General features: G+C 40.0%; 1 protein-coding gene across 4 annotated transcripts in view; it reads left to right on the top strand.

Annotated features, from left to right (window-relative positions):
* The window catches only part of LOC103359811 (polypyrimidine tract-binding protein 1-like), a 48,145-nt gene that overhangs the window by 3,200 nt on the left and 30,877 nt on the right, over window positions 1-14,068 (top strand). Inside the window, exon 2 of one of the 4 annotated variants that reach the window (XM_008285346.1) lies at window positions 4,947-4,980. The exons of 2 other annotated variants lie outside the window; for them this stretch is intronic. In XM_008285346.1, the coding sequence (XP_008283568.1) occupies window positions 4,947-4,980 (34 nt within the window). The remainder of the gene's footprint in view (window positions 1-4,946; window positions 4,981-14,068) is intronic. One more of the 4 variants, XM_008285347.1, reaches the window with a different exon arrangement.

The raw sequence follows: 14,068 nt of genomic DNA, 5'->3' as shown, positions 1-14,068 counted from the left end.
CTTTGAAAGGCAAATTGTCGACTTCCTGTTTGAGATAGGTCAGGGGTGTCAGTGCGAGATTTGTGGGTCTCATTGAGACGAACGTTTTGGTGTTGTTTTGATCTCTGTATGACATTCCTACTGGGCGCTAGGGCCGTTCTAGTTTGTTTTTCTGTAACTAGGTGGTGCTTTCTCTCTCCCATACTGCCACAGTTTTCACCAAATATGTGTAAAAACAACATATTTTTGTGGGAATTCTTGTTAGGAAGCCCTCAGTGTCATTTTTAAAGCTGTAGGACCTTTAGTTTTTTGTGTAGATGAGTAAATGTCACAGCATGTCTGCACATGTGCCATAGACAGCTCATCAAATTTAACGGCGCGCCATTCGGAAACCGTTTGAGAAACGCGAAATCCCTTCAGAACTATTGTACATCAAGGCCTTCTCTGTCTCCTGTTCGAGTTTCAAGCTGATATGATTTACGGTGTCAGACAAAATAAGTTTTTCCCTAAAGATGTTTTTTACTTTGAAAGGCAAATTGTGGACTTCCTGTTTGAGATAGGTCAGGGGTGTCAGCGCGAGATTTGTTGGTCTCATTGAGACGTTTTGATGTTGGTTTGATCTCTGTACAACATTCCTACTGGGCGCTAGGGCCGTTTTAGTGTTTTTTTGTAACTAGGTGGCGCTACAGAGCTTTTCGTGTTTGTTTTTTTCATTTTATCAAATTTTTCGCCGATTCGGACGTGTATGCCAATTTTGGGGAGTTTTTGAGCGTGTTTAGGGGGTCAAATTAAGGGTTTCGTGTTGATCAGGCGAATAAGAAGAAGAAGAAGGAAAGAAGGAAAGAAGGAAAGAAACACTACAGGAACAATAGGGTCCTTGGACCCTAAAAATGTAAAGTGTAACATTATGACACAAGATGCCACCACAAAAGTGTAAGTCTGAGCAAAAACAGCTGTTGAAGGCACACAAATATGCCCTTGAATATTTCAGAACATCTAGCTTCATCATGTTTGTCATTTGCCTGATGAAGACTCAGACTTTACAGATTTGTATTTTTTTTTCCAAATACTAAATCTTTTGTCATACGTTGGGACCAGCACACAGTGCCCTTCCTGTAAGCATAGAGTTCATACACTATATATATATATATATATATATAGTGTATATATTAGGGTTGTCATGATACTAAAATTTTTAACTCTATTTCGATACTGGGAAAAAAAAACTCGTTACTCGATACCAATTTTAATACCACAGAGTAAAGGAAGGAGGAAGGGAAGGGAGGAAAACACGCTAAAAGAGCCGCGATGGATGTCAGTATATATATACACGGCTACAGCAGCAAGCCGTTAGCTGTAGCTAGCCGTTAGCTTTAGCTAGCGTTAGCTTCAGCTAGCGTTAGCTTCAGCTTAATGCTAGCGGAGATTTTTTTTTTAATGAAATAAGCACTATTTTGTTGGTGCAACCGAACGTATGTGTAGTAATACACTATTTATATTATTTACAAAACTGTTTCATGTCATTGTAGAGGTTGGGCTGTCTGTTTTCCAGATGTCGTGTTACTGACTTGGTGACTTCACCTTGAAGCTCTCCTGGATACGGGCTGGTCACAGTGTGTCTCCCTCTCGACTCGTTGGTCGTGGTATCCAGATAGCAATTCTGATATCTGAATATTTACCGCCGGCAATGGTAGAAGCAGAACTGTGACCTATCTTAAACTGGCGTTAGCAGCCAGGTACTGCCTGTGCGTCCCGTCCACTTCCATTCCCGTCGGACTGTTTCCTTCCAAGCAACGGCTTCTTCTTCTACTGATTCCCGTCAGGCTGCTGTACACAGCTGCCCGCCATTCCTAAATGAATGTAGAGAAAATACTATATATATATAAATATATAAATTAAATGTTCTGATAATATATGATTAAATAATGAATGAATAGTTACTTAGCTTTAAAAGGAGCCAGTCGTATGCCTCCCTGCAATGAGCTGAAATACTTGGTCTTTTAACTTCTAGCATACTCGAGAAGTGGTGCTTTGTCTTCGTGTTGTTGGACATTTGTTTGCTGCTTGTAATCAACTTTGCCCACATTTAGCAGTTTCATAGTTTAATGTTGTTGTTTCTTCTCTGTTGCAGTGACCACATGTGTATGTTATATATATATATATATATACTGAGAGCTAAAGGAGGACAAGGTTCAGCCAATTACTGTCAGAAATCAATTTACGTTGTACCTGCCTCCCACAACAGAACCTGTAGAGCACAGCTTCCACCTGGAAGGTTTTGGGAGCACACCAACACTCTAACAGTTGTGTCAAGTTTGTCAGGGAAGCTAGTGCAGTTAGTCAGACGTTGAACGATATCGTAAATCACACTGCATAAGTCAATCAGTCATCTAGCATTGCACTATTTGAAGTGAAATGAAAAATGAAATGAAAAATACTTTATTTATCCCAGAAGGGAATATATATATTGATATACATTTGTTGACAATATGCAGCATTTGAACTGTGATGATCAAGATTAAAGCCAATGAGACCCTGTTATTTTTGAAAACGTGACAAATATCTTTTTATGGTTTTCTTTAGTTTTCTCTGCTGTACCAAAAAGTTTTGTGTACCACCACACCTTAAATGTTGATCCTTTAGGGACACCTTTAGCAATGGTTCCAAACTGTAAGTATAATTTTGAATGTATGTTACAATTTCTACTTGAGTAAATTACTTCATTATTTATAGAAAATATAGTTAGAGGTCTGTGTGGGGAATCATTTGGACTAAATAATTAGCTTGGAAACATGATTTTGGCTTTTGCAAGTCAAAATTTTAAATTTAAAGTCTTCAATGTGAGAAAAACAATAATGAAAGCTTTTGACGCAGCTGTGGTCCATCTGTTGGTATAATTTTGGTTCCAGAGATCATGTCCAGGTGCACCAGTTTGTTGGTAGGTGTTGTTTGTGTGCTGACTGGTGTTGATGTATGATAATACTTGAAACGGAGAGCAAAGTGGAAGTTAACCTTTAGCTGTGTCTTAACAGACAGAAGTAGACTAGTGGTCAAATTCTTGCATGGGTCATCAGTTTTTTATCTAACCAGACTTAATTGTGTAGAAGAGAAGTTTAGTAAATGTCCAGTGTGGTAGCTCACAGCCACATCACAAATGCATTATTCAGACTTTTAAACATGTTTACTAGCAATCTGCTTCCTGCTGATCACTGGCTTTGTTGTTGTCAGAGTCACAAGCTTGATCTTGATCACTGATTTAAATATCAGATGGTGTGTAACTACTATTGTCAGACATTTCAGTACATATTCATATACATGGTCTATGACAATATGCAAGAGCAGCAAAGTGTACAGCCAATCTCATAGTTGGCGGAAATATTTGTCTGTATTTTAAGATTCTTGATACTGAGGGTTACTACTAGAGTAAAATCCTGCTTTTACATGCATAATAATTTAATCTATTGAATTTATAATTTGATTTTATACTGTATTAAAGTATACCAGTCACAGACGGCCATTTCTGCACTGAGTAGTTTTACTTCTAATAATATAATACATTTTTCTGATTATACTTACAAACCTTACTTGAGATATCGTTTTCAGTGCAGGTCAGTCACAGCGTGGTATTGGTACTTTTATTTATGTAAAAGATCTCAGTAGTACCCCACTGCACATCTCTGTCAAGGTCAACAAACATTTAATCGTTATATGCACAAATATACTGTAGTTACTATGTTTTTTAACCAGTGAGGTTACACAACCACAGTCCAACTACACATCTTCTTTAAAGATGGTGGTAACTAGTAGGCTTCTTGTGCAAGTCCTGGTGCATGTAATGTTACTGCAGCGACCTAATGTATTCTTCATATTTAAACACTAATTACCACTAATAAATGTTAGCAGCAAAAGCACAGAGATAAAGTAGATTAATCGGGACCATAGCAGCTATGGTGTCTGTTCTGGTGTGTATTGTGTTTACTTGGATGACTCTAAAGTAATGATAGCAGTCCAATCCTGTCCTTGTTCAGTCTTTGTAAAATTAAGATAGTTGTTGCAAGACATTGAAATAATTGGTTCTGTTCACTTGCCAATGCAGCAACTTGCCAACAGCTGAGTAGGTTCAGTTGAAATAATGCCAGACTCATGATGTATTGAGACAAATGCTAAAGAAGACACCGAGACATACCTGCAGTCCACTCACCTGACTAATGGCACAGACGGATAGCGGTGAATATGTGGTAGGTGCTTGCAGTACACTGTTTCTAACCTAATGTCAGAAAAAAATTGATGAGGAACCAATTACTAGAATTCCAATGTAGCTTTCCTAATGATTCCTTTGAAGTTTGGACTTTGGAGCCCCACTGATTGTGGACTTTTCTGTCTGATACCAGGGGAGGACAATATATTGAATTACATGATTTGATAAATGTCTCTCAAATGACAACAGTGCTAGCAATGATAAATAACAAGATGTTGTTTCCTTCAAGTTTTCCCCACATGTGAGCTTTGCCAGTCAAACATACCTGAATAATGGCAGCTGGAGCTGATGACCAAATGAGAGTAAGAAAGGCAGTCCTACTACAGTAGTGACATGACGATGGTTTGATGCTACATCAAACAGATGCTGCACAGCTGCTTAGGGTATTGGACAAATATTGAACTGCCCTCATTATGACTTTCAATCGTCATTGATTGTTTTCTTCATTTGCATCAAAACGCATCACAGGAGCCTCCACAAACTCTTGCTAGTTAAACCAGTCTTGTTAGCTGCGGCCCTGCTTTGTTATAAACATGCTGAAGCCCTATAGTCATCTGTGGTTTCCTTTCTCTGCTGGGTTTCTCTTGGCTTCTCCCTCCATCTCCTCATACAACATCTCTTTATCTTCATTATTTTTTTCTTCTGTTTTTTGCTGTTGTTTTTGAGTTCTTCTCCCTGCTGCTTCTAACACGCTTTCTTTTTTTCACAGCAGTGTCCACCACGATATAACAGTTGGTACTAAGGTAGGCACCTCTGCTTCCTCCTCTTCCTCCTCCTCACCCATTTCCTCTCTCAGACTGGTTTGTTGCTTTGTTTGCTGCTGTGACCATCATTGAGTGTGTCTGACAGGATGGAGATGTTGCCATCTGGGAACAATTCAGACCTTTTCCCAGTAATTAGTATGGAGGTTGCTCAGTTGTTTGTGTCTGCTGAAAGCCCAAACTCTAGCAGTTTTTAGTCTTTTAGTCACATTCCACAACAAGTCTGTGAATAATCAGATTAATCAACAACAACATGCTTAATACACTTTTAAAGGTTTGTGCCGCTGCTTTTACATAGTTCAGCCTGCTTGGCACAAAGCCTGAGCACAGTTCATTCCTGCTGGCCAAAGTACTCATCAGATCTTTAGTTTCAGTTCTTTGAAAATCAGCATTGACACGCTGCAGTGATAGGACCCATCACCCTGGGTTTCGTCATCTTTTAAGTTGATGTAGTATGTATTTTTTGGTCAAAGATTTGTGGCTGGATGTTTGAAGGTGAAGGCCCTTTTTAAAAACTCTGTAATGAGTTCAAGGACTTCGCTGTCAGAGATTTGAGGCAACTGCTAAAAAGCATCACACTGACTAACTGTGCTTCATGGATAATGGGTTAGAGATATGTATGTAAAAACAAACAAAAAACAAAACTGAGCGAACAGATTCAGCTTCCTGACCTTGGCCTGCCAGATGTAAACTGTGAGGAGGCTGTGATATGAGTGAGTAAATGATCTTATAGAAACATCCCCTTTTACAAATCTTTGCAGGTGGACACGTTGGACGAGGTAATCAGTGTGAAGACAAGTGTTTTGAATTTTGGACGTCAATACGTTGGATTTTTGACCTTTTTAAATTCTAAAGTGTGACCAAAAACATTTGTCAGAGTTTTTGACACAGTGGTGGCCCATCTCTTGGCATATTTTTTGGTTACAGAGATTGTGTTCATGTGCATCAGTTTGGTTGCAGGTGTAAGCGTGAAAGCTAAACTTTGAAACTGTGAAGTAGTAAATTTTAGTCACATTCCACAGCAAATCTAAAGTGATCAGATTTGACAGAAAAGAGTATGGCACATGTCCTCTGACATTTGAAAGGCTTGCAACATTATATTTTAAAGGCAGTGGCAAACTTGTGAAAATAACTTTTTTTTTTTTTTTTAAATGTTTGAGGTAAGGTACTGGATTTGGGGCTGCAATTAAAGGTTGTTTTTACATTAATTCTTCTATTGATTATTTAAACAACTAGTCAGTTAATCTGAATGATTAAGTTTCCTCCAAAAAAATCCTAATATTTCCATTTTCTGTAAGTTCATGAAATGTTTGAACTTTGAGTGTATTTAGCAGTTACAAGGACAAAATATTTTAAAGCTCTTCCTACTTCTGAATGGATAAGACCAAGGATGGTGTTGCTTTTCTGGCAGTTTGTCTTTCAGAATAATCCTGTGTGTTTTCACTTAAGGTGCATTGTGCAAGTGCTGCTGTGGTATCCTACTGTCACACTCTTTTTTTGGGGGCTTTTTTGTCTTTATCAGAAAGGGACAAGAAGCGGGACAGGAAAACAGATGAGAGAGAGGGAATGATATGCAAAGTGTTTTGACTGGAAGCTAACCCAGGTTCATTGCAGTGAGGACTCAATAGCTGTGTCTCAGTACTCAAGTACGCAAGTCCATACTTCCTAGTCTGTACTCACGAGTACGGACTAGGGAATACTGGAGAACGCATCGCCGTTTATGTGCAATTGGGACAGCAGCGTACTCGATGACGTCACCACCTCGGCTCATCTACTCTGATTATCTTTACCGTGAAAAACAACTTAAATGAAATCCAACAACACAGCTCTGCTGAATTACGTTTTGATAAAATATGTATGCATGTTGAGGTTTCTAAGGTCGTTATACAATCTTTATTGAAGCCGTTAATTTGTTGACAGCAGTGTCTGATCAACAGGTCCGATGTTGGAGGAAAATGTAATTGTGGCTTCAGCACTTCATATCAGACCCATCATCTTTGGACTACAGTTGAAAATTTTTAATTACAAAAATACTTAAATAGACAAGAACTATATATAATAAATAAAACAATTAATAAACAGTGTAATTTTTATAAGCTTTTATTTTATAACAGGACAAAAGTCTCTCAACAAACATATCACAGATGAAAAATGTCGTGACTCTCCTCCTCCTAATGTTCTTCAGTGTAGCTGGAAACGGCCTCATACTGCTGAAGATGCTCCGTCAGAAGGTCCAGGATGGAGCTGCCCATGTTCTGGGGAGTCTCCCAGCAATCAGGAAGGACGTTCATCCAGCTGACCCTCCACTAAAACATTGCTTAAATGTTGTTTTTAATTCACAGTCATAGTAATAGAACAAGGCTGTACTACAGGTCATGAAAGCAAGAAAATAATTCAGACGTACTGAGGCAGCGATCGAGTCCAACACTAAATAAAAATATGAAGTTTCAACATTAACTTTAACTTCTTTTAAATCGATTGTGAGCAATAAAGAAATTACACTGTGAGGACAACGAGTGACCGCTAAACTACGTATATCCCTGTTTAACCGCTATGGAACCACCAGAACCAGCGGCAGACTTCAGAAAGTCTTGCAGACATCAAGCAGGTCTCGGTGGCTACTGTGAGCGCTGACACAGCTGTCAAACTGGGACCCTCACATCAGCAAAATTTTGCTTTATCTTGATAAAGTGACCACATATTTGGCGTTTATACCACTACTTTCTCACCTCAAATTATCATAAAACTACAGTATGTGTCACAATAACAATAGTATTTACAAAAAAGCCTGTTACCGTTGAAAGTTTTCTCCTCAGCTTTTGCCCCTGGTTGGCGCAAAATGCATTTCTGGGGTACTTGGCTGTCTGAAGTCCACACAAGTCCGGTCTGATGCAGACTTGATAATGTGGGCAGAGCGAGAAGACATCCGGGCATTTCATCCATACTTGGTTAGATGCGTACTTAGAATTGGGACAGTACTTGGTCTCCTACTGATGGCGTTTCACAAGTCTGCAAGAACGCAAGTACGGACAAGTACGCATATTGAGACAGGGCCTAACTTGTGGTGTACACATTGTACCATTTGAGCTGCCAGGGCATCCCGGCTCTTTGGAATGAGTTGGATTCTGCTGCAGCTGCCATTTTACAAAGCTGTAGTGTTGAGTGCACCTGACCACTGACTGGAGTCAAAAGCAACTGATCTCAATGCACATGTAATGATAAGGATATTTTTTTTCATAATGAGCTGAAACAATTTAGGATACAAAATGTAAAAACCATGCATCAGTTCAAAATTTTGATGTTGACATATTTTAAGTGTCAACCTCATTGATTATGCCAGATAATCACAACAACCCTACACATGTTGTTGTCTTGGTTATTGTCCAACATATACACTGTTTTTACTACCAGCAGTACCATAGAAAAACAAGGACTTTTATGCTTTTAAAAAATTAGCACTATCCTAGTAGCGGTTCTCGTGACATCCTTAGCCTGCTGTCTTCTGTTTTGCCTCACTCAGGGGGAAAAAAAAGCAGATGTTATGTGTAATAACTCCGCAACACTTTTGTAAACAAACATGGTGAACTGATTTAGGGTTCCAAAGTCAACAACGCAACGGCCTAAGTTTGAATATCAAGCAATGTCTTCCAACATATTAAGGGAGGTCTTGATGACTTGAGAATGTTCCGCTGCATTCTGTGACCTGTGAGATTCTTTGACCTGAAGCAGAACAATTAGTTCTGGGCCTGTACAGTAAGTTCCGCATATTCAGGATATGTTTTTCTTATCTGGCTTCACGAAGCCTACCAATCACTGTCAAGGTAAGAGGTTACAGAAGGCTGGTTATCAAGTTGTTAATGCAAACCAAAGTTTTTAAATCTATATATGAGCATGTTCACATTAAAGGAGGCAATGTTGACACCAAATGAGTGGTGGCAAAAATGAACAGGTTTATCTATCTGTCTTGTCTCCTTTTTGTCCCTAGTAGCACATAAGGCATTGACGATCTGCCTCCATCTGGGCCTGTCTTTGGTAGCGTGTTGTGCCTTGCCCCATGTCAGACCCATCTGCTTTAGCAGTTGTTTTTGGGTAGTTGTTTTGGGATGACCTGCTTTGTGTTTGCCAAGTGGAGTCTATCTTGAAGCAGTCTTGGGTATATGATTCTTGTCCATTCTGATTTCCAGCACCACACTCTGGCTCCTGGTCTTTCTGTACAGTTCCTCATTTGAGATCTTTTCAGGCCAGAAGATGCGACAGATCTTCCTAAGGGATCCCTTGTAGAAGGCAATGATCTTGTTCATATCACCTTTTACCAAACCTCTGTATTCTGAGCCTTACAAAAGGACAGATTTGACATTGCTGTTATATAATCTGACCTTTGTTCTTAGGCTATACTGTATTTACTTCCAGATGGGCTGAAGTCTTTCAAATTCACTGTGTACTTTCCCGAGTCATTCTCTAATATTATTTTATGCTGCATTGTCCCTGGTGACAAGGGACTGCTAAAGTAGGTAAGGTTCACAACAAAATCCAGTGGATTACCATTTGCCGAGATAGATGCATCTGGGATGGCATTAATGCACATCACTTGTGTTTTTGAGGCACTAATGTTTAAGCCTGTTTGCTTGGTGAAGGTGTTTTCCCCTGCAGATGCTGTAGCATTAAGGACAGAGCACCTAGGTCATCAGCATTGTCTAGGTCTTCAAGTTGGGAGAAGAAAGTCTGCGAGATGCATCTAGGTCTGTCACTTCCACTTGACACTGTCAAAGCAGGAAGAGAATGAGAGAGAGGATGCAACTCTATTGTACACCACACTTCATTGGGAGCTGTTCTGACATATTCCTGTCAACTGTAACACTGCACTTAAACTGCTCGTAGAACATCCTCGTCTTTAGAGAAATTGCATATGATCACAAGATCACCAATCGGGTGTCATGATGCAGACTGTTAAAGGCTTTCTGGAAGTCAATGAAGTTGGTGACCAAAGGGGTGTTCCATTTGCTGCACTGCTCAATGATGTTTCTCAGATCTGGTCAGTGCATCCCCTTGCTTTTTAAAGCCTGTCCATCTCATTCTTCAGTCAGAGCAGGAAAGTGAATTCATAGTTCCACAGCTATAAAGATGTGGTCAATCTGATTGACAGTGAAGCCATCACGCGACTTCCAAGGGAGTTTCTGGATGTTTTTGTAGGGAAAGATAGTGCCGTTGGTTACACATTTGTTGTCCAAGTAGAAGTCAACTAGAAGTTCACCATTGTGATTAATAACACAGCATCTGTGCTTTCCATAGCTCTGCTACAATCTGTATTATTGGCCCGTGCTTTAGTATTCATGTCACCTATGATCAGTAGCATTTCATCTTGAGGAACTTTGGAGACTGCCTCTTTAGTTCTTTATATCAGTTGTCCTTGTCTTCATCTGCTTATTTGATGGTGCATACCACTGTATGATAGAGAGCTTGCAGTGTTTGGCGTTGGAACATGCTCTGATCAGCCTCACTTAATGGTTCCCATTCCAGCAAGCTGTTGACCTTTTTTGAGACTATAAGAGCCACACCATGGATGTGCTGAATGTCGTGTCCAGTAGGGTATGGAAGTCACGGTTCAGTACGGCACGGTTTGCTTCTCAGTTAAGGGAAAAATTAAAAAAAAAACACCTGCTCAAATTTACTCCAAAACATTTGTTTATTTTATTAAACCAAAAAGCTGTTAGCAGTTCAGTAAATCTAATTAAATTTACAATGTATACAAATGTAGCAGAAAAACTACTAAATAGTTCTCAATATCAAATAAACAAAATGAAATAGATAAAAGTACAAGTGCAGCATTAACAATTTCAACTTATTGGTCTGCTGTAAATATAACTGAATTACTTTTCCAGTATAAAAAAGGAAGACACTACTGCAAACAACCAAGTTCAGCGATAAATATAAAAAATAAATATTTTTCAAATAAATGAAAGAAGTATTATGCAGCCAAATTTGAGCTTGTGTGCTATTCATAAATGGGGTGAGTTTGTAAAACATGGGTAACTAGAGAAGCCCTCTGAGAGCGTAGACCTCCGCCAAGCAGCTCATTTCCACCATATAGTGATTTCCAGCAAGTTCTGTGTAATGAATATTTATTTATGAATATGGAAGAATTGATAAATAGTGGAATGTTATTAGGTAACTGTATTCATCATTTAGTTCAGATGTATTTAGAAATGGGTTGAATGTTGGAATTTTGATTGTCTTGGCTTGCCGTATTTTGAGGAGGCGGGATCAGCTTAACTGAAGCCAATCAGGATGGCTGGCTGCTCGGCATTGTTCCGGACGTTTCCCTTAGTTACTGTCACTCTTTTCCTGCTAGCTTCATTGCTATATGGTCGCAGCTGAATGTGAGACACGATATTGGCAGCCTGAGGATGTATTACATGCATGTACATGATTTTTCGACGGTCAGGTTTTTGTGAAGGGAGGAATTTGACAGAACAGAGCAGGACCAGAAGTTCCAGTGAGCTGGAAGACAAGCCACCCACCTTGGAGATCCTAGACCGAGGGAGAGTGAGATAGAGTGATCCAGTCCCTGAACTAAGGATTAACCACACGAACTGTACACTGGTTTGAAATTACTGATCTATATACTGACTCATTGGACCTCATTGAATGGATATACACACACTGGGCCCCAACGATATTTTTTTTCTTTCAGTAAAGGACAGAAAGAACTTTTTTTTTTTTTTTTTCAAGTGTGTGCACTTAAGTTGTCTAATTTTATTTGTTTTGGGTATCTGAAATTCACACTGTGACATTTCCTATTCTTTCAATATAATCATTTATATACCATGACTGTGTGTGGTTTTCATTATTGTCATTCATTCACCCAAGGCTCCAGCCATTCCAAAAGATCTACTGACACTAGCCCATTGTTGTCTGCTTTGAATTCATCAGTTCCAATTCATAATTACTTGAAACAGGTGTTTCATCTGCATTAATTTTATCTACACTATTATATTAATGGATAATCAAAACATAGCTTTAGCATTTGAATTCACATTGATGTCATTAATAACAAGCTGATGGAGCAATGAACAGTCTTTCTGTACTCAAATATTTTGTACACTTATGTTATTTCTGCAGTTACGCTAGTGCGATGCTAGGTTGGCATACTTACAGTGATGTTATTGCCAACATAAACAGACAGGGAGTAACTTAAACTACGTTAGTACAACTTTAGCAATGCAACATAAATGAAAAGCATGACCGACACAACGAAGCACACGTCAGTCATCATGACACATGGCAAAGAGAGTTAAAGTGAAACAGGAAACATGTTGAGTCATTGTTAATGTCACAACATGGTTATTAACTTATTTATCAGTAGCTCCGCTCAGCCCACTCCTGTGATGCTGCCGACAGGAGAATAAACAGTCCGTCACATCCTGTGGTCCACTGGAACCTCCTACTTGTGTTTAGCTCCGCAATACTGCACAGCTGTAAGCTGGAGAAGGTCCACCGCAACTGTGGGCACCATGAGATTTAAAGTTTTGCAATTGAAACAATTCTGTATATTGGCCATTCTTAATAGTCTTAAAATTTTCGTACCATGGTACACCTCTGTATCGAACCTAAAGGGCCTGTACTGAATGGTTTGGTACGAATACCTGTATTGTTACACCCCTAGTGTCCAGAGTGCAGAGTGACTGATCCAATGCTGCTCACTCAGCAGCCAGAACCTGTCCGTTGGCATTTAGTAATGCCTACAATGTGCAACCTATACCACTTCACCTCATTGATGGCTAATGACCTCCACTGCTTATGATTTCTTAAACATAGTGAGGATACTCCACATTCCTGTGCCATGCAGATCTTGAATTTTGGCCTAGGCGGTAGGGCTGGACCCGAATAGCTGACTATTCGTTTGCTGTGCTGGAATCGGGATATCAAAGTTGATCTCCGAATATCCCCGCCGCTGTGGAAATGGAGCCGTCACCACTAACCTAAACACAGAAACTGGTCTTTGTAGCCAAATGCGGCCTGTGCGTCACTCCCACTCCAGCCCGTCAGAGCCTGAGCGCCCCCCCCCAATCGGCAGAAATACTCACCTGCCACCACCACACGGCACTCCCGAATATTCGGGATATTCGTCATTAATTGGGACAGAATGTCCGGAGATCAGAAATTGCTATTCGGACCGGCCCTACAAAGCAGAATCTTGTACAACTCTGCCTTCCAGCTTCGAGGCTTTCATCAGAGGTAGTCATATTGCCATTGAGATAGCTCAAGTCCACGACAGGTTCCGTGTAGGTACTATAGGTTACCATGTAATATACACGTGGACAAAATTGTTGGTGCCCCTCGGTTATGAAAGAAAAACCCACTACGGTCACAGAAATAAATTTAATTTAATGTTTTTGAACCGTGGTTTAACAGAATTAGTTGAATTAACTCATGAAACAGGCCTGGAGAAAAATGATGGTACCTGTAGAAAAGACTGAAAATAATGTGACCATAGGGACATGTTCAATCAAGGTGTGTCCTCTAGGGCTGGACCCAAATAGCCTGCTATTCGTTCGCTGTGCTGGAATCGGGATATCAAACTGAATCTCCGAATATCCCCACCACCGTGGAAACGGAGCCGTCACCGCTAACCTAAACACAGAAACTGGTCTTTGTAGCCAAATGCGGCCTGTGCGTCGCGTCACGCTCACTCTAGCACGTCTGAGCCTGAGCCCGGGCCAATTGAAGTACATCAGTGTCAGATCGCACCATCTGTCGTTGTTTGAGCCAAAGTGGACTTCATGGGAGACAAAGTAGGAGGACACCATTGTTGAAAACAAATCATAAAAAAAGCCAGACTGGAACTTGCCAAACTGCATGTTGACAAGCCACAAAGCCTCTGGGAGAATGTCCTATGGACAGACGAGACATAACTGCAACTTTTTGGCAAGGCACATCATCTATGTTCACAGACGCAAAAATGAAGCACATCAAGAAAAGAACACTGTCCTGACTGTGAAACATGGAGGAGGCCCTGTTATGTTCTGGGGCTGCTTTGCTGCATCTGGCAAAGGGGGTGTCTTGAATCTGT

The sequence above is a fragment of the Stegastes partitus genome, unplaced genomic scaffold (assembly GCF_000690725.1).
Source record: "Stegastes partitus isolate 25-593 unplaced genomic scaffold, Stegastes_partitus-1.0.2 Scaffold398, whole genome shotgun sequence".
Taxonomy (NCBI): domain Eukaryota; kingdom Metazoa; phylum Chordata; class Actinopteri; family Pomacentridae; genus Stegastes; species Stegastes partitus.
Note: the sequence above shows the minus strand (reverse complement) of the source record. Positions and strands in the feature narration are given on the sequence as shown.